This window comes from Oncorhynchus masou, chromosome 12 (assembly GCF_036934945.1).
Source record: "Oncorhynchus masou masou isolate Uvic2021 chromosome 12, UVic_Omas_1.1, whole genome shotgun sequence".
Lineage (NCBI taxonomy): Eukaryota > Metazoa > Chordata > Actinopteri > Salmoniformes > Salmonidae > Oncorhynchus > Oncorhynchus masou.
Window position 1 is genome coordinate 61988391 of NC_088223.1, and position 27879 is coordinate 62016269.

General features: G+C 42.0%; 2 protein-coding genes across 3 annotated transcripts in view; one reads left to right on the forward strand and one right to left on the reverse strand.

The window, feature by feature from the left end:
• Positions 1-12520, forward strand: part of LOC135550591 (THO complex subunit 2-like) — a 62615-nt gene extending 50095 nt beyond the window's left edge. Inside the window, exons 33-39 of one of the 2 annotated variants that reach the window (XM_064981538.1) lie at positions 892-927; positions 4000-4134; positions 8496-8562; positions 8656-8804; positions 9728-9804; positions 10095-10146; positions 11658-12520. In XM_064981538.1, coding sequence (XP_064837610.1) covers positions 892-927; positions 4000-4134; positions 8496-8562; positions 8656-8804; positions 9728-9804; positions 10095-10122 — 492 coding nt within the window. In that variant the 3' untranslated portion in view covers positions 10123-10146; positions 11658-12520. The remainder of the gene's footprint in view (positions 1-891; positions 928-3999; positions 4135-8495; positions 8563-8655; positions 8805-9727; positions 9805-10094; positions 10147-11657) is intronic. The other variant, XM_064981540.1, reaches the window with a different exon arrangement.
• An 882-nt stretch (positions 12521-13402) lies between these two features.
• The window catches only part of LOC135549376 (glutamate receptor 3), a 107845-nt gene continuing 93368 nt past the window's right edge, over positions 13403-27879 (reverse strand). The window contains exons 13-16 of the mRNA XM_064979363.1: positions 26916-27163; positions 22965-23079; positions 15776-16024; positions 13403-15426 (exon numbers count right to left, since the gene is read on the reverse strand). Of these exons, the coding sequence (XP_064835435.1) occupies positions 15779-16024; positions 22965-23079; positions 26916-27163 (609 nt within the window). The 3' untranslated portion in view covers positions 13403-15426; positions 15776-15778. The remainder of the gene's footprint in view (positions 15427-15775; positions 16025-22964; positions 23080-26915; positions 27164-27879) is intronic.

The following is a 27879-nucleotide window of genomic DNA, read 5'->3' on the forward strand; positions in this document are numbered from 1 at the left end:
CATCAGAAGAAGTCTCGGTATCTGCTGTTCGCTCTGATCTGTTTAACAGCCCGCATGCAGCCTCAGTCTGTACCTACGCTTCCACTCAAGATGTGTATGCAGTCAGTCGCTCCCGTGGCCCCCCCCTACAACCACCAACCCCCCACCTCAACACCCCTCAGCACCTTGTCGCACGCGCAGTGGGAACCCCAGGCACCACCAGCACCCAGGCCCACAGAGAGCAAGAGAGGAGAGCCAGAGCCTCAGTTTTGCACCAGCCAAAAGTACAGGAGGAAAATAAAGCCTGCCTACCGCCACAGAAAGTGCGAGAAAGTGCGAGAGGGAGAGAGAAAGTGTGGGCGAAGCCTTCTGGATCTGCTGGAGCGTTGCCTAAACCGCTTGAAGCTTGTGATAGGTCTTAATGTTTACTACCAACCAGAGAGATAGGCTCCCTGTGTCTTATCCATTCTCAACTGTAAGTGACAACAACAGAGTGCTAAAACCTAGGAGAGCAGAGCACACATAAAATTCAATTAATTTGTCAGATACACACACTCAGCTCAGTTGTTTTGTAGATTTACACCACATGCACTATGAACAGTGTTCTGTAGGCCTCTTTGAGATGCTGCATTTAATTCCAGACAATATTTTATAGAAAAAAATCATACACACTTTCATCTCACTTCTCAGGGTTTTTCTAATGTAAAGCTGATGAGATGACCCCTGTTAAAGATAAATGAACCCTCCTCTCTGTTAATAACCTTGTGAAAGCCTTAGTCCTTGAAGGTCAAGGGGGAAGGAAGTGTGACGTCGGTCCGTCCAGCCCCTGAAACCCCCGTCCTCCTGACTCTCCTGACCTGCTGTCTGACAACCCCCCCCCAGCTCATCTGTCATCTCCATTCATTCCTACAGGACAATAGCAACGAACCCAAGGACTCTGCATCCAAGGTTTGGACTCCTCCTAAACATTACTCTATTACTATTCACCTTGACTGTTGTCTTCATTCTCTTTCTCCAAGTGCCATGAGGAGGGGGTCAGTTAGGACTTTGATTACACTTATTGAATGTGAAAATGTACCATTTTGCAGACAATGTCCAAATAAATCTGACTTGCATAAGAAGTCATTGCTGAATAGTGAAACCTGAGATATCACCTTAGATCAGGCTTGCCTGTTTAAGACCACTCTGTACCAGGCAGCCAGACGTCCACACTAAATGTTGATGAGTTCAGTGTAGTCATGGGAAAGATTAGAGAGACTGTCCAGGACGGCAGACTGTTGTGTGAAAAGGTCCTGATTGTGCCACCGGGGAGAAGAGACGGGGAAAGGGCAGCGTTTTAAGCGGGCGGCGTTTCTTCCTCTGCCTGTGATCACTTTGTAAGGCCGTCTCTGATGCCTGCCCGGGCGGAGGCTCATTAGCTATGCGTGTGATGTGCTGGGAAAACACTGAGAAAAAGAGTGTAATCCTCTATTGAGCCCACATATCGGACTTGTCTCTCTAGTTCTCTCTCACACACGCCTTCATCCACCCGCCTCTGTTCCATATTGATTTCTGATAGACGTTTAAAGCAAAACATTAATAGTCTTTATTACACTCTAGGTTTTATGAGCTTGTTTTAAGACCAAACAAAGCCTGCCATTCCTTTTCAGCACTTAAACCCCTATAAGCCTTAGTCCATATGTATTAGGTTCTTTTCACATCAGCCATAACTCAGTTGTTCCTCTGTCGAGATTCTCCCTCTCTCCCCCTACAGACAGAGCTAGAGATGGTCAGATGAATCTTTCATACAGCAGGTACATGGTTGTCTTGTTGAATTTGTATCAAGTTAGACAGCAGCACAGATAGCAGTGCTCTGCTGTCAGCGGACAGTGCTAGTCTGCTATTCTGATCTACCCCCCACGGTCCAGACTCACATCCCCGTTCTACCTGGTTCACTGTGAAGTTATTGGGATGATGTCTATGCTCTCTTGATAGAGCTGCAGTCACTGCTGACCTGGTTGTTGAGGAGGGAGATGTTTGGGGTCTGAATACTGATAATGATAGACCATACTTCTCCTCTGACCACTACGTTAGGGATAGAGTTTAACTTTGTAGTGTCAATCTTGTTAAAATGTTCCTGATGTTCCATTGTACTACACTGAACAAAAACATAAACGCAATGTGTAAAGTGATGGTCTCATGTGTAATGAGCTGAAATAAAAGGACCCAGAAATGTTCCATACACACAATGTTTTCTCAATTTTGTGATCTCAAATTTGTTTACATCCCTGTTAGTGAGCCTTTCTCCTTTGCCAAGATAATACATCCACCTGACCGGTGTGGTATATCAAGAAGCTGATTAAACAGCATGATTATTACACAGATGCACCTTGTGTAACCGAAAGGTTGCTGGATCGAATCTCCGAGCTGACAAGGTAAAAATCTGTCGTTCTGCTCCCTGAGCAAGGCAGTTAACCCACTGTTCCCCGGCTGCTGAAGACGTGGATGTTGAGTAAGGTACCCCCCCCGCACCTCTGATTCAGAGGGGTTGGGTTAAATGCGAAAGACACATTTCAGTTGAAGGCATTCAGTTGTACAACTGACTAGGTATCCACCTTTCCCTTAGCTGGGGATAATAAAATGCTACTGTAAAATGTGCAGTTTTTTCAACAACACAATTCCACAGATATCGGACGATTTGAGGGAGTGTTCAATTGGCATACTGACTGCAGGAATGTCCACCAGAGCTGTTGCCAGAGAATTAAATGTTAATTTCTCAACCGTAAGCCGCCTCCCAACATCATTTTACAGAATTTGTCATTAAATCTAACCAGCCTCACCACCACAGACCACGTGTAACCACGCCAGCCCAGGACCTCCACATCCAGCTTCCTCACCTGCGGGACTGTCTGAGACCAGCCACTCAGACAGCTGATGAAACTGTGGGTTTGCAATACCGAAGAATTTCTGCACAAACTGTCAGAAACCGTCTCAGGGAAGCTCATCTGAGTGCTCGTCGTCCTCACCAGGGTCTTGAACTGACTACAGTTCGGCTTCATAACCGACTTCAGTGGGCAAATACTCACCTTTGATGACCACTGGCACATTGGAGAAGTTTACTCTTCACGGGCAGATGGCAGACGAGCGTGTACGGCGTCGTGTGGTGAGCGGTTTGATGATGTCAACGTTGTGATCAGAGTGCCCCATGGTGGCAGTGGGGGTATGGGCGGACATAAGCTAAGGTCAACGAACACAATTTGCATTTTTATCGATAGCGATTTGAATGCACAGAGATACCATGACGAGATTCTGAGGCCCATTGACTTGACATTCATCTGCTGCCATCACCTCATATTTCAGCATGATAATGCACAGCCCCATGTTGCAAAGATCTGTACTCAATTCCTGGATGCTGAAAATGTCGCAGTTCTTCCGTGGCCTGCATACACAAGACATGTCACCCATTGAGCATGTTTGGGATGCTCTGGAGCGACGTGTACGACAGCGTGTTCCAGTTCCTGGCAATATCCAGCAAATTTGTACAGCCATTGAAGAAGAGTGGGACAACATTCCACAGGCCACAGTCAACAGCCTGATCAACTCGCATTGCATGAGGAAAATGGTGGTCACACCAGATACTGACTAGTTTTATGATCTACGACCCTACCTTTTTTTAAAGATATCTTATCAATTTATTTAAATTGACTGATTTCCTTATATTAACTATAACTTTTTCTATGCGTTCCCTAGAGATTTTCCTCCAGGAACGGTCAGACACTTAGCGGTTCATTTATATGATCAGCAACACATAGTATGTACAGGGTCTGCCTCGGCATATGGACTTCTATTTTAAGGTTATTGGCTTAATAGGCACACACACACACTGAGGAGAACAGGCAGGTTTCAGCACACACATTTCAAGGCATCCTCCAGTAAGTGCACAATGCCATACAATGTATGTAAAAAATATATATATACATATATAATATATTTTAGTCTGTGTTTGTTTGTTTGTTTGATTTGTATGCTCATTCCTTACAGCACCACATCACCTACAATTCGGTCTCGCGGTCCAAGAGCAGAGAGAGGGAGACGGACCAGAAAGAGTCAGAGAATACCCGGGGCCGTTCCAAAGAGAAGAAGACCGAAGACAAAGACCGAAAGGACAGGAAGAGAGTGAGTATTTGAGAGGGCAAGGGAGAGATTTAAAGGTGGACTTCAGATAAGAACACTCCTTTCCCCATTGATCTGGTGCTTGCTCTCATCTTGATTTGATGTACAACTTAAAAGCCAACTTCTTCTAACTTATATGTTATAGGTTTGCATAGATTGTCAAGACTGGTGAGATTCTAATGGTTGACCGTCCTTAAAGGACCCCCCCAGAGGAAGTTGTTGCTGCGATTTTGACTTAATTTCCTGTCCTAGAGAGTTTAGGTTCCACCTCAGAAGAAGTCAGTCCATGCTCATGATTCTCACAAGGGAAGTGCAATGATGGGTATAATGACATAGCTCATGATCATTCACACCTCAAATGACATGTACAGTGCCTTCAGAAAGTATTCACACCCCTTGAAAGCCTGAATTTAAAATGGATTAATTAGAGATTTTGTCACTGGTCTGCACAATACCCCATGTCAAAGTGGAATGATGTTTTTAGACATGTTTACAAATTAATGAAAAGTTGAAATGTCTTCAGTCAGTAAGTATTCAGCCACTTTGTTATGGCAAGCCTAAATAAGTTCAGGAGTAAACATTTGCTTAACAAGTCCCATAATACGTTGCATGGACTCAACTTGTGTGCAATAATAGTGTTTAACATTATTTAAATGACTACCGTATCTCTGTATCCCACACATGTAATTTTCTACCGAGCAATAAATCTCAAACACAGATTCAACCACAAAAGACCAGGGAGGTTTTCCTATGGTTTGCAAAGAAGGGCACTTATTGGTAGATAAAAAACAAATGTAAGCAGACATTGAATATCCCTTCGAGTATGGTGTGTAGTTATAAACATTACATTTTGGGTGGTGTATCAATACAGCCAGTCACTACAAAGATAAGACACCCCAGTTTCCGGAGAGGACAGAAACCACTCAGGGATTTCACCATGAGGCCAACATTTTGGTTTAATGGCTGTGATTGGAGATAAAACATTGTAGTTACTCCACAATATTAACATAAATTACAAAGTGAAAAGAAGGAAACCTGTATAGAATAAAACATATTCCAAAACATGCTTCCTGTTTGCAATAAGGCGCAAAGTAATACTGCAAAGAAATGAACTTTTTGTCCTGAATACAAAGTGTTATGTTTGGAGCAAACACAAAACATCACTGAGTTACCACTCTTCATATTTTCAAGAATGGTGGTGGCTGCATCATGTTATGGGTATGTGACTATGAGTATGAGCATGTTATCGGCAAGGACTAATGAGTTTTTTAGGCTTAAAAGAAATGGAGCTAAGCACCGAGGAAAATCTAGATCAGTCTGCTTTCCAACAGACATTGGGAGACAAATTCACATTTCAGCAGGCCAATAACCTAAAACACAAGGCCAAATATACACTGGAATTGCTTACCAAGATGACATTGAATGTTCCTGTGGCCTAGTTACAGCTTCAACTTAAATTAGCTTGAAAATCTATGGCAAGACTTGACTATGGCTGTCCAAAAATGGTAAATGGAGCTTGACTCATTAAAAAAAATGTTTTTTAAGAATAATAGGGAAATATTGTACACTTCAGGCGTACAACGCTCTTTTGGACTTACCCAGAAAGACTCCCAGCTGTAATCGGTGCCAAAGGTGATTCTAACATGTATTGACTCAGGGGGTTGAATAGTTACCTAATCAATATATATTAGTGTTTTTTACTTTACTTTTATAAAAATAAACATTTATTTTTCTCCCACTTTGTAACACAACACAATTTTGGAAAGGTAATGGGGTGTGAATACTTTCAGAAGGCACTGTAACTATATGTTTCTTACATTCTCTTCTTGGTGGCTTTTCATTATCTGGATAGACACTTATGGTACTATATTTATTTCTCAACTCTCCTAATATTAAGCACATTGCTTATCTTTACAACAGGAGTACAGCCTACCTGGCTGGTATGAAAATTAACCACAAGAAAAGCATCCTCCATTTGCTATTGAAGTGCAGAGATGACATGTATTTTTTTCCCCTGACCCTGTTTCGAGACAGGTGCATGATAATGATCCATTCTAAATCAAAACAAATTTCACACATATATTATTTAGTAAATGTAAAGACAAGATTAAATCAAGAATAGTGTGATTGGTGACAATATTAGCCTATCACTTGTGAATTATATATTGTCTCTTGTGAATGATGCCCAGTTTAAGGAAAGCAATGTATTTTTTTTGCGCCTTTTTTGAATCATAGTCGCACACTTCACGTAGCCTGTTTTGATAAGGTTTGTATCACACCTAAATTGGCCAAATAACTTCTTAAAATTAGAGAGCCTAACTACAATATAAGCAGCGCGTGACTTTCAAGTTTGTCGAAGATCATTTTCACCATAAAAATGCTCCTTTTATAATAAAAGCATTACATGCATAATAGCATTTGCGGTCACTTTAGATAAACTAATTGTAACATTCGCGCTTATAGCCTACTGCCGTGTGCGCATTGCTGCACTTATCATGTGAGGAAATAGCCTAATAGCTTATCAACATTTTAAGCTAAACGTTCTGATCTGTTGTGTCAGCCTCATTGATGCTAGTGGTTGTATTAATTTGGGATCTATTGCATCCCACAACTGTCCCAGACTATGTTTGGAATATTTATTTCTCGCGCAGAAATAGGTTGGCCCCCTGAGTGGCGCAGCGGTCTAAGGCACTGCATCACAGCACTTGAGGCGCCACTATAGGCCCTGGTTCGATCCCAGGCCGGCCAGCTGTGACCGGTCGACCCATGAGGCGGCGCACAATTGGCCCAGCGTCGTTGGAGTAAGGGGAGGTTTTGGCCGGCCGGGATTTCCTTGTCCAATCGCAACCTAGTGACTAGCAACCTAGTGACTTGTGGCGGGCGGGGTGCCTGCGAGCTGACTTTAGTGGCCAGCTGAAGGTGTTTACTCTGACACATTGGTGCGGCTGGCTGCTGGGTTAAGCGAGCAGTGTGTCAAGAAGCATTGCGGCTTGGCAGGGTTGTTTCGGTGGACGCATGGCTCTCGACCTTCGTCTCTCCCGAGTCTGTAGGGGAGTTGCAGCGATGGGACAAGACTAACTACCAATTTGGATACCACAAAAGGGAGAGAGAAAAAAGGGTAAAGAAAAAAACCTTGTGTACTTTGGGGGATCATAGATTGACATAGGTTAGTGCTTTTGCTGTTCGTTAGGCCGACTCACCTTGTTGGCTGATGAAAATGTTGACAGTTCTTCTAATACCTTCAATATGCACCTCGGAATTGGATAAGGACACGCGCAGTTGCGTCCCCGATGTGTCAGCCTTCACTTGTAGCCTGTGAGAGATACCCGATCACCTGATGGAGAGCCTTGTGAGTTAGATGAGAGGTGCTTCGGAGCAGGCAGCACTCAGGGAGAAGGGCTCGAAAAGGCATGGATTTCTTTTTACGGTGCATTTATGGCCACACGAAGGGGATGCCGCTGGGAAATTTGAGGCATTATCAAGTGCTTCTCAAAAAACATTGTCAGAGTCGCATCATGCAGCCTTACAATGTATTAAAAATCAAAACATATAGCCCAACGTTTGTAGAACAATTACAGTTATATTAATAACTAAATTAAGCATGTGGGAATACCCATTTCTTTGTTAACCTTTCAACACAGAATAGTCGCATGTGCACACTCCCTCAAATCGTTTATAGAGACAATATCCTTTCTATTTTATTCAGCTCTGTTCATTTGTATTCTTCATACTACAAAATAATGTCACGGAATTCTAAGCAAATCTTGTCTGCTAAATATTATTTTATTTTACCTTTATTTAACTAGGCAAGTCGGTTAAGAACAAATTCTTATTTACAATGAGTGCCTAGGAACAGTGGACTAACTGCGTTGTTCAGGGGCAGAACGACAGATTTTTTTTTACCTTGTCAGCTCAGGGATTTGATCTTGCAACCTTCCGATTACTAGTCCAACGCTCTAACCACAAGGCTCCCTGCCGCCCCAAAATGAACTAGTGTAGCCCACAGCAATATGGCATAGCCAGATCAGGGCCTAACATAAGGACAACTCAGTACGCTATTCTGTTCTTCTGAAATAGACTACATTTTCTTCATATCATGCTTCTTTAGACCTGTCTAAAATAAATAATGGATTTATTGTGAAAGTGTAGGCTATATTACACGGATTTATAAGACTTTTTAAAATGTAGATGTTCCAAAGGTCTGCATCAGTGGCTTGTAGGCTATATGTGGAAGCCAGGAGATGCTAAGTGTGTTTAATTCAATCAATTAATTACTGTCAATTACCGTGAGGCCGACAGTTATTTGCTTGACAGCCACATCCCTGCTGGTGTGGACATTTGAATTGTTTTCCATCTTTTTTTAGGACCATATGACCACTGACCGTGAGATGAGCCTAGAATCCAAACGCAGAAAAGATGAAAATGGAACCAGTAAGTTATCTCCCTGTACATAACAACCATAGATTAAAACTTAAATATGGATACGATCAATGTTCATGCTGGGTTCTTCCTCTTCTCGCCCAGATTCCTCCAACAAACACAGCAAGAGCGCCAGTCCCTCCTCAGACTCACCGGTCTCGGCTGACAAAGAGAAGACCAAGAGGTCCAAGTCATCCAGCAAGGAAAAGGGAGAGTCTACTAAACCTGAGAAAAACTCTTCCGGGGGCAAGAAGGTACGTAGTACTGCCCTGGTCCTTGACCCTAGCAGAACACAACACAGTGCTCCCGGGGAGGAGCCGTAGTCTCTCATAGTTTGTTTTGTTTTTGTTGCTGCTCAGTCAAAGCGGTTAAGTTGTGATGATTTTGGCCCAGTGTTTTTGTTGCTGCTCAGTCAAAGCGGTTAAGTTGTGATGATTTTGGCCCAGTGTTTTTGTTGCTGCTCAGTGTTTTTGTTGCTGCTCAGTCAAAGCGGTTAAGTTGTGATGATTTTGGCCCAGTGTTTTTGTTGCTGCTCAGTCAAAGCGGTTAAGTTGTGATGATTTTGGCCCAGTGTTTTTGTTGCTGCTCAGTCAAAGCGGTTAAGTTGTGATGATTTTGGCCCAGTGTTTTTGTTGCTGCTCAGTCAAAGCGGTTAAGCTGTGATGGTTTCGGCCCAGTGTTTTTGTTGCTGCTCAGTCAAAGCGGTTAAACTGTGATGGTTTTGGCCCAGTGTTTTTGTTGCTGCTCAGTCAAAGCGGTTAAGCTGTGATGATTTTGGCCCAGTGTTTTTGTTGCTGCTCAGTCAAAGCGGTTAAGCTGTGATGATTTTGGCCCAGTGTTTTTGTTGCTGCTCAGTCAAAGCGGTTAAGCTGTGATGGTTTTTGGCCCAGTATGTTTGTTGCTGCTCAGTCAAAGCGGTTAAGCTGTGATGCTTTGGGCCCAGTGTTTTTGTGCAGCTTCTCTGGCCTTTTTAAATAAGTAAAGAAACTGGGCTGCTGCTGCAGATGAATAATTGAACCAGCACCAACATCACATATGTGCATATAGGAACTGTTGGCCAAATGTGCTGTATATACATAGTTTGTAGCCAACACATTGGTGCCCCGGTTTACTCTGTGCCACTGGTGGCAGTAGTGATGTTTTGATTGACACGTGTGTTTCCTGCCTGCTGTTAAAGGAGTCTAGGCATGACAAAGACAAACCTGACAAGAAGGAGAAGAGGGACAGCAGCGGCGGAAAGGAAGAGAAAAAACAATATCCTTAAATGTTTTGAATAATGCTTTAGAACTGAAATTATGGAATTAATTTCTGGAGCCATAGTGTTTGGTGTAATTATCATTGTATTACCTTGAGTACTGTATATATTTCAATTTAATTTATTCAAGGCAACGACCAGCACAAAATATTGTGTCTTTAAAGAAATGGCTATTATCTCACAGGGGCATGTTATTTACCCAACTACCTTGTGCTAGATTTCCTGTTGATCTTTGTAGTAGGTATCCAACAAGTGAAATGAAGGAGAAGGTTTTCCTTAATGGTGGTACTCATAAGTCCTCCGACAAGCACAGATAATGTGTTCTAGGTCAGTCAGCGAAGGTAAGTAGTAATGGAATACTACACTGAACAAAAATATAAACGCAACAATTTAAAGATTTTACTGAGTTACAGTTCATATGAGGAAATCAGTCAATTGAAATAAATGAATTTGCCCCTAATCTATGGATTTCACATCACTGGGAATACAGATATGCATCTGTTGGTCACAGATACCTTAACAAAACAAAAAAAGTAGGGGTGTGGATCAGAAAACCAGTCAGTATCTTGTGTGACCACCATTTGCTTCATGCAGTGGGACATCTCCTTCGCATAGAGTTGATTGTGGCCTGTGGAATGTTGTCCCACTTGTCCCACTTCAATGGCTGTGTGAAATTGCTGGATATTGTCAGGAACTGGAACATGGTGTCATACACATCAATCCAGAGCATCCCAAACTTGCTCAATGGGTGACATGTCTGTTGAGTTTGCAGTTCATGGAAGAACTGGGACATTTTCAGCCTCCGGTAATTGTGTACAGATCCTTGTGACATGGGGCCTTGCATTATCATGCTGAAACATGAGGTGATGGCAGTGGATGAATGGCACAACAATGGGCCTCAGGAGCTCGTCACGGAATCTCTCTGCATTCAATCCGTTTGCCTACACGACGCTGTCTGCCAGGTACAGTTGAAACCGAGATTAATCTGTGAAGAGTTCACTTCTCCAGCGTGCCAGTGGCCATTGAAGTTGAGCATTTGTCCACTGAAGTGGGTTACGACACCAAACTCCAGTCAGGTCAAGACCCTGGTGAGGACGAAGAGCACGCTGAGATGGTTTCTGACAGTTTGTGCAGAAATTCTTTGGTTGTGCAAACCCACAGTTTCATCAGTTGTCTGGGTGGCTGGTCTCAGATGATCTCGCAGATGAAGACGCCTGATGTGGAGGTCCTGGGCTGGTGTGGTTACGTGTGGTCTGCGGCTGTGAGGCCGGCTGGGCGTACTGCCAAATTTTCTAAAAGGACGTTATGGTAGAGAAATTAACATTAAATTCTCTGGCAACAGCTCTAGTGGACATTCCTGCAGCCAGCATGCCAATTGCATACTCCCTCAAACTTGAGTTATCTCTGGCATTGTGTTGTGTGACACAACTGTACATTTTAGTGTGGCCTTTTATTGTCCCCAGCACAAGGTGCACTTGTGTAATGATCATGCTGTTCAATCAGCTTCTTGATATGCCACACCTGTCAGTTCGGTGGATTATCTTGGCAAAGGAAAATACTAATTAACAGGGATGTAAACTAATTTGTGCACAAAAATTTGAGAAAAATAAGCTTTTTGTGTGTATGGAACAGTTCTGGGATATTTTATTTCAGCTCATGAAACATGGTACCAACACTTTACATGTTGAGTTTATATTTTTGTTCAGTATAATTGAGAAATTAATTTACATCATCCCAATTTAACATAATTACCTTTGACTTTCAAATGTTTGTGTGATTTGGTTAGTGTCTAAAACATATCTTATTTCTTTCTCTCCTTCCTTTCCCTCCCCTTCCCATCTGTGGGCTGCAGCAGACCTGGTGAAGCCGTGCTTTTAACCCAGACATTCACCCTCCCTCATCCTGTACCACGTTGTTAACTAGTGCTCTATTTTCTCTGCCTTGTTCATTCTGAGAGGAGGCTGCATCTCAAATGTTACTCTCATTTCTGCCTGTGTTGTTTCCGTTGTAACTGCCCGCAAGACATGTTCGTTGTAGTGTTTGGAACTTGCAGATCTATTCTTCTATTTTTCATTTCAGTGTGTTTCAGTAACCAGGTATTTGTTTTATTTTTAACTTTTGAATATTGGCACAATGTGCTATTCAAATCACAAAATGATATTCTACTCAGAAAGACAACTGGTAACTGTATTAAACGCTCTCTTGAAATCATCAGGTCATACATTTGATAATCACAAACGCTTGATGAAAAAATGCACCTGTTTTATGTTCAGGTTCCTCCCCTACGGCTTGTTTTATTGGCATTAATAGACACTCTCCATATTTGCTTTTGCCTCATTTAGGGTTACATGTCTATTTATTTCTCCTTTTTAGCCAAGCAAGTCTTTAGGCAAAGATTGAGTGAAATGATACAAATGACCAGTTTGTATATTATGTGTACAATAATAAAGAAGGTAACATGTAAGTCATGTCATATCTGTTATGTTTATTTTTTGATGTCCCCTTGCTATGTCCATTATGCGATTGTGTGTTATCAGGTTTTTAAATCATTTGTAAAATGACAGTTACTCCTTGAAGCAAATATAATTGTAAAAATGTCAAAGCTTTGTACTCCAAATACAAATGTTTCAGAAACAACTTTTTGGAGTTTTTATCTGCTGTACTCTACAAGTGTATGCTTTTTTTTAAACTAATAAATGATAGTTTTCCTAGTGAGCCATTCGTGTCTGGTGTTCTTTTCTTTTTGTAATTGGGTTATGTGCCATTCCACATCCCTTCTTACAGTTAAGCTGACATAACAGAACGTTCAGTAGGTCAGCTGCTGATATAATACAGTTCTAAAATCAAGTATTTACACCAAAGTATTGCCTTCTACATTGACATAACTATAGACTTCCTCTAAGTTAGAAAGTGTCAAGTTCCCACACTGAAATTGTCCACAGAGAAAAATCTAAACCTTGCACAAAGAGAAATCTCCTGTGTTCTCCAGGGATATACAGCCTAATAGGGAATGCTGCTACAGTTTATTTTCTGATATGTACAGAAAGCTCTTAAATACATTACAAATGTATTAGTCTAGTGTTCAGACAAGGCTTCCAGTCTTGTTGATACTTTACAGTGGAAAGCATTCCCTTTTTCCTCTTTCCCTCAGTGCTTCAGCTTGGTTGTAAATCATACATGAGTTATTTGGCTTTACATTATTTATCACAAAAGTCCCAGACCGACTTCTGTCCAGTCTGGCAATCCTGCTATTTTATACCTGGCTGGCAAGGCACTCTGCTGCTATTCCTCTATACTGGAAATACCCCTTTCTCACTGGAAATATCCTTTGCAATATAGTGCATTGTCATGAAATAATTGCTCACATATACCATTTGACTGTACTTCAGGGCAATCCATATGGATTGTCCATATTGCGTTATTCTCCGCCCGTTTCAAGATAATGCTTGGAGGCTGGCAAGTTGGCTGGATAAATGGCTGGTTAATATTTCCTGGTTTCTTCCTGTGTATGATTGCTGGCGATATGAGGATGATTAAATATATTGTTCCTGTATGACAAAGAATACCATTCAACATCTTAAGAATATTCCAAAATAACCCATTTTTAAATCCATTTTTATTTACAAAAATGTAATAAAATTCTTTGTACAGAACCTCACTAACAAGGTTCAGTATGTCCAGACATGCAGTTCTTGTTATCACTATGCAGCTTGGGAGTTCTCATTGCTGAGATGCAGTTACAAATAAAAGAACCGAAAGGATCAAATGAGTTCTAAAATTGAGATTGTTAACTTCCTAGGGTCTGCTTTAGGTTGCAGTTTGGTCAAGTGATCACCTCTTCCACATGCGTTTTACTTGGGTAAAAATGATGAGAAGCCTTCATTTAATAAAATCAAACTAAACAAATATACGTTTCTTCACATTTATGGTCGTCCGTGGTTCATAAAGAATTCTCATATTCATCATCAGTTTTGTCTTGGTTGTGTCTTCAAAGTGTAGTGGATCACAGTTTTGGCAGAAACATTCAAACAGAAATACTCGTTGTATTCTTCTGATCTCTCTCTCTCCACTCTCATTGCTCATCATTCACTACATAATCTCAATAGAAAACAAACGGGTACAAAGAAAGTCATGTAAATCCCAACCAGATACAGATACAGTGCTGTTATTTACCCAGCATGTTCATATAATAGAGAGCTCCCTCTTTAAAGATATCATTAGATTGCAATTGCAATAAGACTTACATTTATAAAGCTTTTTCCATTTTAATGTGTAAGAAATGTAGCAGATTTTTGATTAGGAGGAGTACTTAAACATTTTATATATTGTCAAAAGGGGCGTACTGTTTATAACCAAACACCTATTATGCTTGGTAGTCCTATACTGTAAATATCCAAGTGTTCTCTACAACTGTTTGTTCTCTGTTCAATCAAAAAAAAAAATTACAATAAGACACCATATCTGTTTTAAAACGGATCACATCTTCATAAAATCTGTTTTCAATTGAACATTTTTGGCAGTAGTGACAAGTGTGACCCAAGTTAAATATTGCATTTGTTTTAACCAGTCATGTTATGCTGCTGCCATGACAAAGTGTCAGTTTGTCCATCAGGCTCTGAGAAAATTGACAGCACCTAAGACATTTTGAATAATCAATGGTTTCAAATTATGCAAATTTTTTAAATACAGAACGAGGGTACAATATTGTCATTTTCTATTGATCCTATCCTATTGATTGAAGTTTATCTTAGATTATTATATGACATTGAACATAATTGTATAGTAAATTAGGCAGTTGACTAGTACGTTAAATAAAACAAACAAAAATATTGTCAATGTTTTACCACTAAAATATGCCTGTAAAGGATTGAAATGACTTAAAATGTTCTCTGGGATAAGTTTCTTAATGGCAAGTAATGGCATTTTTTTCCGTCAAAATAACTAAACAAAAACTAACCCACGTATATAGATTACAACAGTATCAATGTTTTCTTTCTTTCCTCCCCTATATTATTTTTTGATTCTGTATTTTCAAATGAACCAAAATGGAGTTGCATTGTTGTGACGCTGAATGCTCCGTAAGGCACTAAGAGAGGCAGGTCCCATATTTCAAGAAACAAGTCCTATCGTGTCACTGTCGTTGATTATCGTGCCAGGTTTGGCATCCCAAGATGGGCATTTGTTGACTGTGGGTTTGGGTCTAAGCTGACGACCATGTCTGTCGCCTCCAGGGTGCCAAGATGGGCATTTGTTGACTGTGGGTTTGGGTCTAAGCTGACGACCATGTCTGTCGCCTCCAGGGTGCCAAGATAGGCATTTGTTGACTGTGGGTTCGGGTCTAAGCTGACGACCATGTCTGTCGCCTCCAGGGTGCCAAGATGGGCATTTGTTGACTGTGGGTTTGGGTCTAAGCTGACGACCATGTCTGTCGCCTCCAGGGTGCCAAGATGGGCATTTGTTGACTGTGGGTTTGGGTCTAAGCTGACGACCATGTCTGTCGCCTCCAGGGTGCCAAGATGGGCATTTGTTGACTGTGGGTTTGGGTCTAAGCTGACGACCATGTCTGTCGCCTCCAGGGTGCCAGCCAGTGGGTTGTGTTCCTCCAGAGTGACTGTACCTTCCTGCAGAGACACCAGCGGAAGGGACACACTTCAGAACTGTAAAACCGGAATGGGATTTCAACAGGGTTTTTTTTGTGACACCATAAAAGGTTATATTTTTCAGTAATAGGGGAACCTACATAAACATTTGGGTATTTGGAGCCCTTGAAGGCTAGATTTCAACAGCATTCAAAATGTGTATTTGTAGCCTATACTCAACATAAAGATATTATAGAACTACTATACAATACATGCATTGCCCATGTTGAAAACATCAGTTTATAACATTGTATTGAAATGGCATCTAGTTACAGGGTGACTGACGTTCAGAGACACTGCCCAACTGGGACAAAATGTTGGAGACACATACCCCCTAGATTTTAACACTCTCTGTTCCATACACATTATAGCCTTCTCGGTACGTGGCAAAATTCTGGGTGTTCGCCGGAGGAGCTGGTTTAAAGTTTTGGGCATTCTTAGCCAGTTTCAGTCTTTTGGTTTCTGCCCGTGACTTATAGCAGAACTCTATCAAAGCCACAGTCATAGCCAGCCCTAGCCCTCCAACCAGAATATAGAAGACTCCCGCCACATTGCTCAGGCTTAGAGCACTTGTCTTGTCCTGGGGAAGGTAAAGAACAATGTTAAGAATTTTTTACAGACATTTTGGTTGTGACCTGATCTAACAAGACAGGCAAAATCTCCCAAAGAGGCTTCTGACTCAAATCCAGCTCTAATGTAAACGGCACCCCCGCTATTAGTCTGTGTTTACACAGGTAGCCCAATTCTGATCGTTTCACTAATTGGCCTTTCAAACAATCAGATCAGAGCTGAAAAAGAGCTGACGTGAAAATCTCTGGTGTGATTGGTCAAAAAATATAAGAATGGGGCTGCCTGTGTAAACACAGCCTAGTGATCTAATGGATTACCCTAACAACTCTGTATGGTTCTATCAACTGTGTAGGCAGTGAATCCCATGGAGACATGCCTACTGTGGGGTAGTACTGAGATAAACGGCAGAGGCTGACCTGCTGAATGACTTCCCTACAACAGTGGAAAGCTGGGAGAAACTTGGGACTGTCTGGTAGGTCAGTCAACCCTCAACAATATCAGGAGAGGTGGTTCAACTCTGCAGGTAGTTTATAACATTAGCTGGATTGGTGAATGTCGAGAAAAGGTTCCTTATACCCTACTCTGTAGCTCATTTACGAGGCCCCCCTAAAGGAAGGTGGTCAATGTCGTACAGGTCAAAAAACTGTTGATAGGCCCTGACTTCACTATGATACTGGAGTTTTTCAAACGTACCATTATCTGACTGTATCTCACAATTTCAATCAAAGTGGCAAGCTATAGGAATTGTGAATTGAACCATTTGTCTGCTACTAACATCCAAACTTAGATATTGAAATTCATTTCTAAGAGTTTTACCATTTGCATTTTAACCCCATTAGTGTGTCCTTTAAAGTGTGTTTTGTAGACTATCATAGGGGAGCCCTGATGTTGGCTACAGGGCATGTGTGTCCTGTCCGATGACTATCTCAGAGGGTTAAATAACTGGTTTATATTAGATCCTTTAACTTCATGAAGTGTGCAAACAAAATCTCCTTATTGTGACATTCCACAGTTCAAACATGACCTTCAGATTCCATCTGACCACTGGATGACCATCTGGAGATTGAAAGTTAGTTTGTAGTTTGTCAGAGTAAGGAAGCTTGAAGTCAAACTGCATAATGTTAATAGATTCAATATACTCAATTAGCACGCAAATAAGTAAGGACACTAATAAACAATGTTTCAATAAAAGTTTGGTTAACAAAACTGTAGCATAATGGTTACAATTCAATGGTTGTCATTTGTCTATAGTAAGTATGAATACATATGTAATCTTACATTTTTCCAAGGCATGCTGCACCTTTTCAACTACCAATACATACTGTATGTCTAAACTATGTGATGAGCTCTTAGGAATAATCATTATCATTATTATAATAGTAATGTAAACACCAATAATGTCGACAGTATTGTGGATAATGAAGTATGTGTAAGGCAAACTGTGGGATGGATATTGTTTAGACTGTTTTCACTTGCATTCTATGAAAAGGAAAACAAAAATAAACAAAATTGAAGAAAAAATATGTGGTTTTGAAAATGTATGGTGTTTACGTATTTGCATATGAACAGTTAGGTCAAAATGCATTTTGCAATCAGTATAAAAAGACCTGCAGCGACTGACCTTACTTCCAGAGTCCTTGGTTCCACATTCACCCTTATCGTACCACCATTTGTTTTTCAGCTTGTCTAAGATGCCTTGTTCACTGAGTTTCAATACGGCAAGGTTTACAGGAGTTCTTCACATGGGAAATAACATAAATAACATTATATTATGTTATTTTATGTTATTCAAGCTTTAAACTACTTCATACTTTACAAAGCGATAGAGCAGGGTCCTGGCCAAGACAACACAGAGAGCAGGCAAAACTAACTGTCACCTTTCATACACCAGGACTAACCCCTACCGTGCCGGACCCTACCTGTATCGCTTTGAGTAATCGGCACACACTGTTTAAAAAAGTAGAAAAGATTGGATTGAGCAGAATGAGTAGCTGCTGTAATATAGCTCTATACATACATAAAAGATGAGGTGCAATTGTTATGGGCACATGTAGCTTTTTGACCAAGGGTTTAGCAAGGTGGATCTAACAGGAACCCTTTCTTGACTAACAGGCAAATATAAACCAGCAGTCTGATTTTATTCTAACTGAGGGCAGCCAATCCCTCACAAAATACAGCCCCCCACTGCATATGCATCCTGCTCAGAATAGGCTTACGTAGGCCTATACTGTGCAAATAAAATCAATCACACGTAACATTGAGAGCTACAAGAGAGCGGTAGATACCAAAATAGGTGCCAATATATTGATTCTATGTAGCTCTGTGGCTGCATGGTTAGTGTTATATAGCTAGTTTTTCAACTTCTACCTGCAATGAGATCAATGAGATCTACAGGTAGATTTGACTGAGAAATAAAAAAGCCAAACAGTTTCTAATGAGTCCTCAAGTAGGGCGTTATGTTTGTAAGACATTATGCATTCTACATGACTGCTAGATTTCTGTGTTTATTTTCTTTCTGAAAAATGATCTGGGTTTGTAATTTAACTTCATTAAATATATTGTATTCACCACTGTTGTCTGCTTAATGCATAATATTGAATATTTACATAAAAGAGGAGTGTAGAGAATGTGAGGTTATTTGACAGCAATTCAAACAGAAAATACTTTGGCAACATTTATGGTTTGCAACTAGTCTCAGAAAATAACTATGTTAATAAGGATGAGGTTAGTTACAGCAGCTTTGGACAATAAGTACTGTCTCCTGCTCGTACTGAGCTGTTGCTATGGACATGCAAGTCACATCTGTCAAGGTTCCAGTATTGGCATCAGTATGGAGAATAGCAGCTACACTATGGGCGTAACATCAGGACAAACTGGGTGTGCTGACTTCCCTAAGCAGGAAGATTCCCTGGCAATGGCATGGCTATTTGGTCTGGAACTCATTTTGTAGAGTATAGCAACGACAGAAACAGGGAATAACAGTGTTATAACAGTGCCATAACATAACAGTGTTATTCATGTATGATGTAGTCATGGAGCCATATATGAAAACAGGCGATGATTTTGTTCCCTCTTGCATGACACGTATCCAGGGCTGGCGGGGGGGGGGGTGTCCTATGAGGGCATGCAGGCACAGGAAGTGACCCACAACAGGAATGACAGCAAGTGAGAGGTCAACTGACTGAGAGCTGACTGGCTAACAGCGAGCTAGAAGACTGTACTATCCTAGCTAACGTGTCACAGAGGGTCTGTCTGTCTGTCCAGTAGTGGCTGACACAATAATGACACATGCTGATATGCGTGCTGTACTGAGCATGCCTCTCAGATGGCTATCACCTTGTGCCTGTGATTTCTGCTGGCTGCTAGGTAGACATGCTGGGGCCCATCCAGTCTTGATCCAGTCCAACAACAAGGAGGAGCAAAGTAAAAAAAGCAATGTTCAGTTCTTTTTTGAGAGTATAATATCAGTGTCTGTGGTGGGGGAGGTCTATGGACTATGTCACTGTTACCACCAAGTATGATTCAGGAGTGCTTATCATATGTGTGGTTTATGACATGTTGAGGTGGCAAAACAAGAACTGGAAAACAATGCAAACAGAACACTCCCAAAACATACACAAAGACAAAACTATAAAATTAAAATACACAGTATGAACAGTTCATGCAAAATATCAAATAACATTAAAACAAAACATGAGGACAAAAGATGCACAACTGAGAAAATATGACACACAGAAGAAACATGATTTACCCATGGAGGTGTAAATGATGTCTTTACATCGCCTGATTCTCATACATCCAAATATATTTATCACAAATAGTTACTAGTTCCAGTTCTTAACCTGCTGTATGGCATTTCCTTGAGTATACGATTGAAGTCGGAAAGTTACATACACCTTATCCAAAAACTCAGTTTATCACAATTCCTGACATTTAATCCAAGTAAACATTCCCTGTTTTAGGCCAGTTAGGATCACCACTTTATTTTAAGAATGTGAAATATCAGAATAATAGTAGAGGGAAGGATTTATTTCAGCTTTTATTTCTTTCATCACATTCCCAGTGGGTCAGAAGTGTACATACAATCAATTAGTATTTGGTAGCAATGCCTTTAAATTGTTTAACTTGGGTCAAACGTTTCGGGTAGCCTTCCACAAGCTTCCCACAATAAGTTGGGTGAATTTTGGCCCATTCCTCCTGACAGAGCTGGTGTAACTGAGTCAGGTTTGTAGGCCTCCTTGCTCGCACATGCGTTTTCAGTTCTGCCCACAAATGTTCTATGGGATTGAGGTCAGGGCTTTGTGATGGCCACTCAAATACCTTGACTTTGTTGTTCTTAAGCCATTTGGCCACAACTTTGGAAGTATGCTTGGGGTCATTGTTCATTTGGAAGACCCATTTGCGACCAAGCATCAAGCTTCCTGACTGTCTTGAGATGTTGCTTCAATATATCCAAATAATTTTCCCACCTCATGATGCCATCGATTTTGTGAAGTGCACCAGTCCCTCCTGCAGCAAAGCACAGCCACAACATGATGCTGCCACCCCCGTGCTTCACGGTTGGGATGGTGTTATTCGGCTTGCAATCATCCCCCTTTTTCCTCCAAAAAATAACAATGCTCATTATGGTCAAACAGTTCTATTTTTGTTTCATCAGATCAGAGGACATTTCTCCAAAAAGTACGATCTTTGTCCCCATGTGCAGTTGCAAACCGTAGTCTGGCTTTTTTTATGGTGGTTTTGGTGCAGTGGCTTCTTCCTTGCTGAGTGGCCTTTCAGGTTATGTCGATATAGGACTTGTTTTACTGTGGATATAGATTCCTTTGTACCTGTTTCCTCCAGCATCTTCACAAGGTTCTTTGCTGTTATTCTGGGATGGATTTCCACTTTTCGCACCAAAGCATGTTCATCTCTAGGAGACAGAACGCGTCTCCTTCCTGAGCAGTATGACGGCTGCGTAGTCCCATGGTGCTTATACTTGCATACTATTGTTTGTACAGATGAAAGTGGTACATTCAGGCATTTGGAAATTTCGCCCAATGATGAACCAGACTTGTGGAGGTCTACAATTGTTCTTCTGAGGTTTTGGCTGATTTATTTTGATTTTCCCATGATGTCAAGAAAAGAAGTCCTGGGTTTGAAGGTAGGCCTTGAAATACATCCATAGGTACACCTCCAATTGACTCAAATGATGTCAATTAGCCTATCAGAAGCTTCTAAAGCCATGACATCATTTTCTGGAATTTTCCAAGCTGTTTAAAGGCACAGTCAACTTAGTGTGTGTAAACCTCTGGCCCACTGGAATTTGATACAGTGAAATAATATGTCTGTTAACAATTATTGGAATAATTACTTGAGTCATGCACAAAGTAGATGTCCTAACCGACTTGCCAAAACTATAGTTTGTTAACAAGAAGTGTGTGAAGTGGTTGAAAAACTAGTTTTAATGACTCCAACCTAAGTGTATGTAAACTTCCGACTTCAACTGTATGTATGTGCTAAATATGAGGAAAACGTAGCCTACTTTCATTTGTGAGCTAATTCCCCTTGGTATTTGTAGTATAATTAGAGTATAATTTGCCAAAGTCAGATTGAGTTATATTTATAGTGTTTTTAGAAGCTGTGTGTCTAGAATATATTGGGTTTTCCTCTCTCAGTGGTTATTACATACAATATATTTGAAGCACCTTGTTAAAGTACCAACACATGCATTTTTAGGAATAAAATAATAAAGCAGAAATGTAGCAGGTGTGATATAACATGGCTGAGTCTACCTTCTCTCTACCAAGGATTCAAGGCAGATTGCTTGCAGGACGAGGCAGCTGCTTTGTGTTGCTCTGCTGATAGTATTCATGTCCTGCTTACGCTCAGGAATGAATAACTAGAGTCAACAACATCAAAGTCAGTCTGCCTGGTCTTCTACAATGTGTCAAGTGTACTATGGTCAAGATGCAAGCAAAAGAGTAGAGACAGAGACGGATCCACAGTCGGGCTGTCGCTGTGCCCTCGTGTTCTGAAACCCAAGATCAGGTCAAATTTTCCACCCTCTTGCAGCGTTTCATTGGTCGGGGCAGGGCCGGCCATGGGTAGGTAGACTTTGACTGGTCTTGGAGACTAAGACCAACCAAAGGAATCTGTCAGGGTGACAAGCTAACACTGGTTTACAGTGATGTTATTGGTATCAGACAAAAGTTTGGAACATTTGGTGTCACTTTGTCATTAGAATTCTCACGTTTGCCTGCAATGCTTAGTCCCCTCAAGACTACGCTGTTCGCCTCGCCTGTCCTACCACCCAAGGTTGAGGGAGTTTGTGCTACAGTACACCTCAGTGCTAGGGTTCATGGACACTGCCATGTTATTCTCTTAGTCAATACTTAACTCAACATAAATGACAAATTATTCATCCACTTTCAGTGAAACAGAGCATTATAATTCCACCATGTTTGCCCTGTGGACATAAAAAGCAGAGGAAATGTACAATCACCCCTTCTATACATTCTGCCTTTCACAACCACAGGGCAAAGACCTAAACTAAAAAGCCTCTGGAGAAATTCAAGAAATATCTCACTAAACAGCCCTGCTGTAGAACAGAACACTAACCTCCCAAAAGAGGTCTCACATGCCATCTTACCACAGTGGATGTACTTAACTACCATCATGAATAATAATCAGCTTCAACTCCTCCTCTCTTCTTCTGTACGTACAGTAAACAAATACCTCGTCTTTTTCTCAGAAATATCTTAATTGTTACTGGTCTTTTTCCTCCATTAGCCAAGTAAAGGGTTCCCAGTTTGATCTCAGTTGCACAATAAAATAGAAAAAGCCACACAGTTTTCTGTTACAGGGCCATAGTGGGCTGTGGTTGGGGCCTATAGGTTACAGTAGTGATATAACAGCCTTGCCGATTACTCTATTCTACGATACCCGATGTTGGTGACATTGAGGCTGACCTTGGAGTCACCTCCCCCGCTGCCGCACTCTCCCTTGTCGTACCACCATTTGTTTTTCAATTTGTCCAAGAGGCCTTGCTCATTCAGTTTTAACACTGCCAGGTTAACAGCATTTCTTGAAACGATAAAACATAACTTGTAAGAAAATGAACAGGTCCGTGAGAAATCTAATACTATAATATTAGTCAATTGTAATAATAGTAATAATATCAAATGAAAAGAGCACGAAAAGGACAAACCGGTAAAGAATTGCACCGGTGTGGAGAGGTTTTACAGCAAAGAAATGGTTCAATATTAGAGAGGTGGTATGGAGGGTTACATTGCTCAGAACTGAAGTGTGCGGGATAGGGACACTTTGTCATAGAGAATAGAAGAATAACGACAACATACAGCATGCACGTTAACATTCATCACAAGTGACAATGCAGCTTTTAGCAAGTTAATTGAAAGAAACACATTGAACTGTTAAATTAGAAGCAATGCAGAACTGCCCGAGAGGGACACCAAGGAGAACAGAGGGACACCAAGGAGAACAGAGGGAGGAAAGATTGAGGGGAAGAGAAAAACAAACAACAGAGGTGGGTGGGGGGAACGTCAACATACAAATGAATTTAGTAAATATGTCTAATATACCTATAGTACTTTCCCTTTAAAGAGAAAGAAAAAGAGCAACACAGAGAGAAACAAACCATACAGATAGAGAGAACATGATCGAAACGGCTTTACGTCTAGACGTGAGTTAAAGAAACACATAGTGATGTCCAATCTTAATTTGACCAGTTTCGTCGCAGGATAAAAATAATCCTGCAGCAGAAGGATTTGAATATCTGAAGAAATATTTAGAATCGCCGCCAGGGTGCAGCTGGAAGAGGTGTTTGTATACAACGCAGTACCACACCTACGTGGTACCTTATGTAGGTTACGCACAGGCTCCATTTTATGTGGATTAAAATACATTTCCGTATTTTTAGGGGGTAGATGTATTTTTCGCTATTGAAAATACTTTTTTTGTGCTTGTTAGAGCATTGTTATCGGTAGCCTATTATCGGTTTTCATATCTTCCATTATGTGACAATGGATAGGCTAATGGTTAGCCTATAGAATGTAGCCTATTGGAATGTAATAAATTAACAAGGGGGCTATTGCAACCATCGAAGGCACTAGACTAGGATGTACCAGTGACGAGGACCATTCAACGCTGGTCCGACCAATCGGAAGCCACGCTTCAAGATAGTTTTGATCACGCGGACTGGAATATGTTCCGGTCAGTCTTAGAGAACAACATAGACCAATACGCTGACTCAGTGAGTGAGTTTATAAAGAAGTGCATTGGAGATGTTGTACCCACTGTGACCAGTAAAATCTCCCCAACCAGAAACCGTGGATGGAAGGCGGCATTCGGGCAAAACTGAAAGAATGATGACTGAATATAAACAGTGCAGTTATTCCCTCTGCAAGGCAATCAAACAAGTGAAGTGCCAGTGCAGGGACAAAGTGGAGTCGCAATTCAACAGCTCAGACATGAGACGTATGTGGTAGGGTCTACAGGCAATCACGGACTACAAAAAGAAAACCAGCCACATCACGCTTCCAGACAAACTAAACAGCTTCTTGCCCAATCACTGGCCACTTTAATAAATGGATCACTAGTCACTTTATACAATGCCACTCTAAATAATGCCGCTATAATAATGTTTACATATCTTACATTACTCATACCACATGTATATACTGTATTTTATACCATCTATTGCATCTTGCCTATGCCGCTCGGCCATCGCTCATCCATATATCTATATGTACATATTTTCATTCACCCCTTCAGATGTGTGTGTATTAGGTAGTTGTTGGGGAATTGTTAGATTACTTGTTAGATATTACTGCACTGTCGGAAATAGAAGCACAAGCATTTCGCTACACTCGGATTAACATCTGCTAACAATGTGTATGTGATAAATAAAATTGGATTTGATTTGATTTAGATTATCTTCAGCTGAAGTCTTGTTAATCCATCAATACTCTATTTCACCCACACAACTGATCTCAATTGCAACCATTATTGGTCACCTCCCTAAAAGATGATGTCGGTGTTACCTCGTCCTGCTTGTGCAGCGGACATGAGTCGGTCATGGTCACGTGTCAGCCCTTGGCCCAAGAGTCTAAAACGGTCTAAGATGTTGGTTGCTCCTGTGGGAGACCTTGGTTCATATCCCACGTGTTACACTTGCAACCAAAGTCTGCCAAGATACTTTGTATGAATGGAAACTAATGTTGGTGGAGCCTACTGCTTTTATTTTATTATGTTATCCAAATGTGTCTGGTATGGTAATTTCTTATCAAGATCTGAGGTAGAATATCCCTGGACTGTCCATAGTTGAAATGTGGAATTTCATCAAGTCAATCGGAGGGAGGGAGTTATTTGTGCCAGAAGGGCGTTGGTCCAACACGGTACGCCTATTATGTGCGCGCTGAAGACAGAGGCCCTAACCCCTAGACCACCCCAGTCAGCGTCCCTAACCCCTAGACCACCCAGTCAGCGTCCCTAACCACTAGACCACCCCAGTCAGCGTCCCTAACCACTAGACCACCCCAGGCAGCGGCCCTAACCCCTAGACCACCCCAGTCAGCGTCCCTAACCCCCCCACCCCAGTCAGACCACCACCCCAGTCAGCGTCCCTAACCACTAGACCACCCCAGTCAGCGTCCCTCCCTAAGCGTCCCCCCTAGACCACCCCAGTCAGCGTCCCTAACCCCTAGACCACCCAGTCAGTAACCACTAGACCACCCCAGTCAGCGTCCCTAACCCCTAGACCACCCCAGTCAGCGTCCCTAACCCCTAGACCACCCCAGTCAGCGTCCCTAACCCCTAGACCACCCCAGTCAGCGTCCCTAACCCCTAGACCACCCCAGTCAGCGTCCCTCCCTAACCTAACTAGACCACCCCCAGTCAGCGCATCCCTAACCCCTAACCCCTAGACCACCCCAGTCAGCGTCAGCGCCCTAACCCCTAACCACAGTCAGTCCCTAACCTAGACCACCCCAGTCAGCGTCCCTAACCCCTAGACCACCCCAGTCAGCGTCCCCCCTAGACCACCCCAGTCAGCGTCCCTAACCCCTAGACCACCCCAGGCAGTGGCCCTAACCACTAGACCACCCCAGTCAGCGTCCCTAACCCCTAGACCACCCCAGTCAGCGTCCCTAACCACTAGACCACCCCAGGCAGTGGCCCTAACCACTAGACCACCCCAGTCAGCGTCCCTAACCCCTAGACCACCCCAGTCAGCGTCCCTAACCCCTAGACCACCCCAGTCAGCGTCCCTAACCCCTAGACCACCCCAGTCAGCGTCCCTAACCCCTAGACCACCCCAGGCAGTGGCCCTAACCACTAGACCACCCCAGGCAGCTATTCAACTCAATTTTGACAGTTCATTCGTAACCTTAGGATAAACTTGACACTTGTATGTCGTAGCCTATTGGAGATCAATATCTATCTTGTGTTATTAAGCTATATAAAACGACGGTTGTTGATGTGAATGGCTGCATTTCAGACAGTTACATTTTTTAAACTTGACACTTTTGAATGGAGATCAATATCTATCTTGTGTTATTAAGTATATAAAAGGACTGATGTGAATGGATGAGCGATAATATTATTTTGATAGCAAGCCCTGATCCCAATGACTTGACTGCCCCTGCATGGAGAGAAAGAGAACTGATTATTTTCCGGGATTCACAAGGCTCATTTGAATTTCCTGATGCCGCAGGAAGATTCTATGCGACAAAAAGTGATCAAGTTAAGATCCGACATCTGTAATAAATACCTTTACCTTCCTGATGAACCTCAAAAAATAAAAAGTGAAGAATGAGGAAGAAGAGAAATGGGACACGAGACATCAGGGTAGGTGGAATACTATAACAACAAGGACAATATTGTTATATTATCCCACCCACCTTAATGCTGAGCCTTTAGGTGTTGCCACACCGTATCCTTTAGAGTCGAGGTTGCCGCCCACTTTCATGGTGTCACAAGGTTTCCGCTGCTCAATGTACTCGTTCATTGTGGACTCAAGAAGAAAGGCGAATTTGCCTTTTGACTTTCGCACTCGGGCAACCCCTTCTGGTGTCGTCTTGGCGAACACTGATGGTTCAGCTGATTTCATGTAAGACCACATTTTTTCATAAACTGCTATTTTGGAGCGCTGCATTTGGGAAGAGAAGGAGAGAGAAGACAAAAGCAGGTTAGTGGTGTATTTAAAAAATGTAAACCATAGCGTTGAGTGCCTAAATAAAACACTTTAAACACACACATACACCTCCATATACAGTGTACATCTTTTCCATGAGTCATTAGAGTGCTGTGCTCCCAGAGAGCTGAGTAAAGAACCGGTTGTAGTGGGCATGTTGCCACAGCAGATCTGAGGTCTAACAAGCTGACAACACACTACAAACAAAACTGCAGGGCCATGTTTCTCCTCAGCATTCGTCGACAGGATGACCACTTGACTGACTACCTGCTCCCTTTCAACATCCGCCTTCTCCACATGAGGTCACAAGACAGGAAGTGAGTCAGTATGCCGTTTGACTTTGGGGTTCTGGAGGTGTCACCTGGATGGATCAGTGGGGCTGCTGGCACCTGGAGCAGCAAGATGACATGCTGAGAGGAGAACAGAGCCATGCCCTGGTCTGCCTCCTGCCCTGACCTGACTGACTCACACCCAGGGAGCTGCTGCTAAAAATGGCCTCTGAGTGGCTGGCAAAACTAGGTTAATGTGACCTTCCGCCGAGTGACCGACTGAGTGGGGAAAACACTGACTGCCTGGGAGGAAACTATGCGATGGAAGTTTTCACGATCAAAAAAAATGTATCCGGGCCTCCCGAGTGGCGCAGAAGTCTAAGGCATGGCATTGCAGCGCTA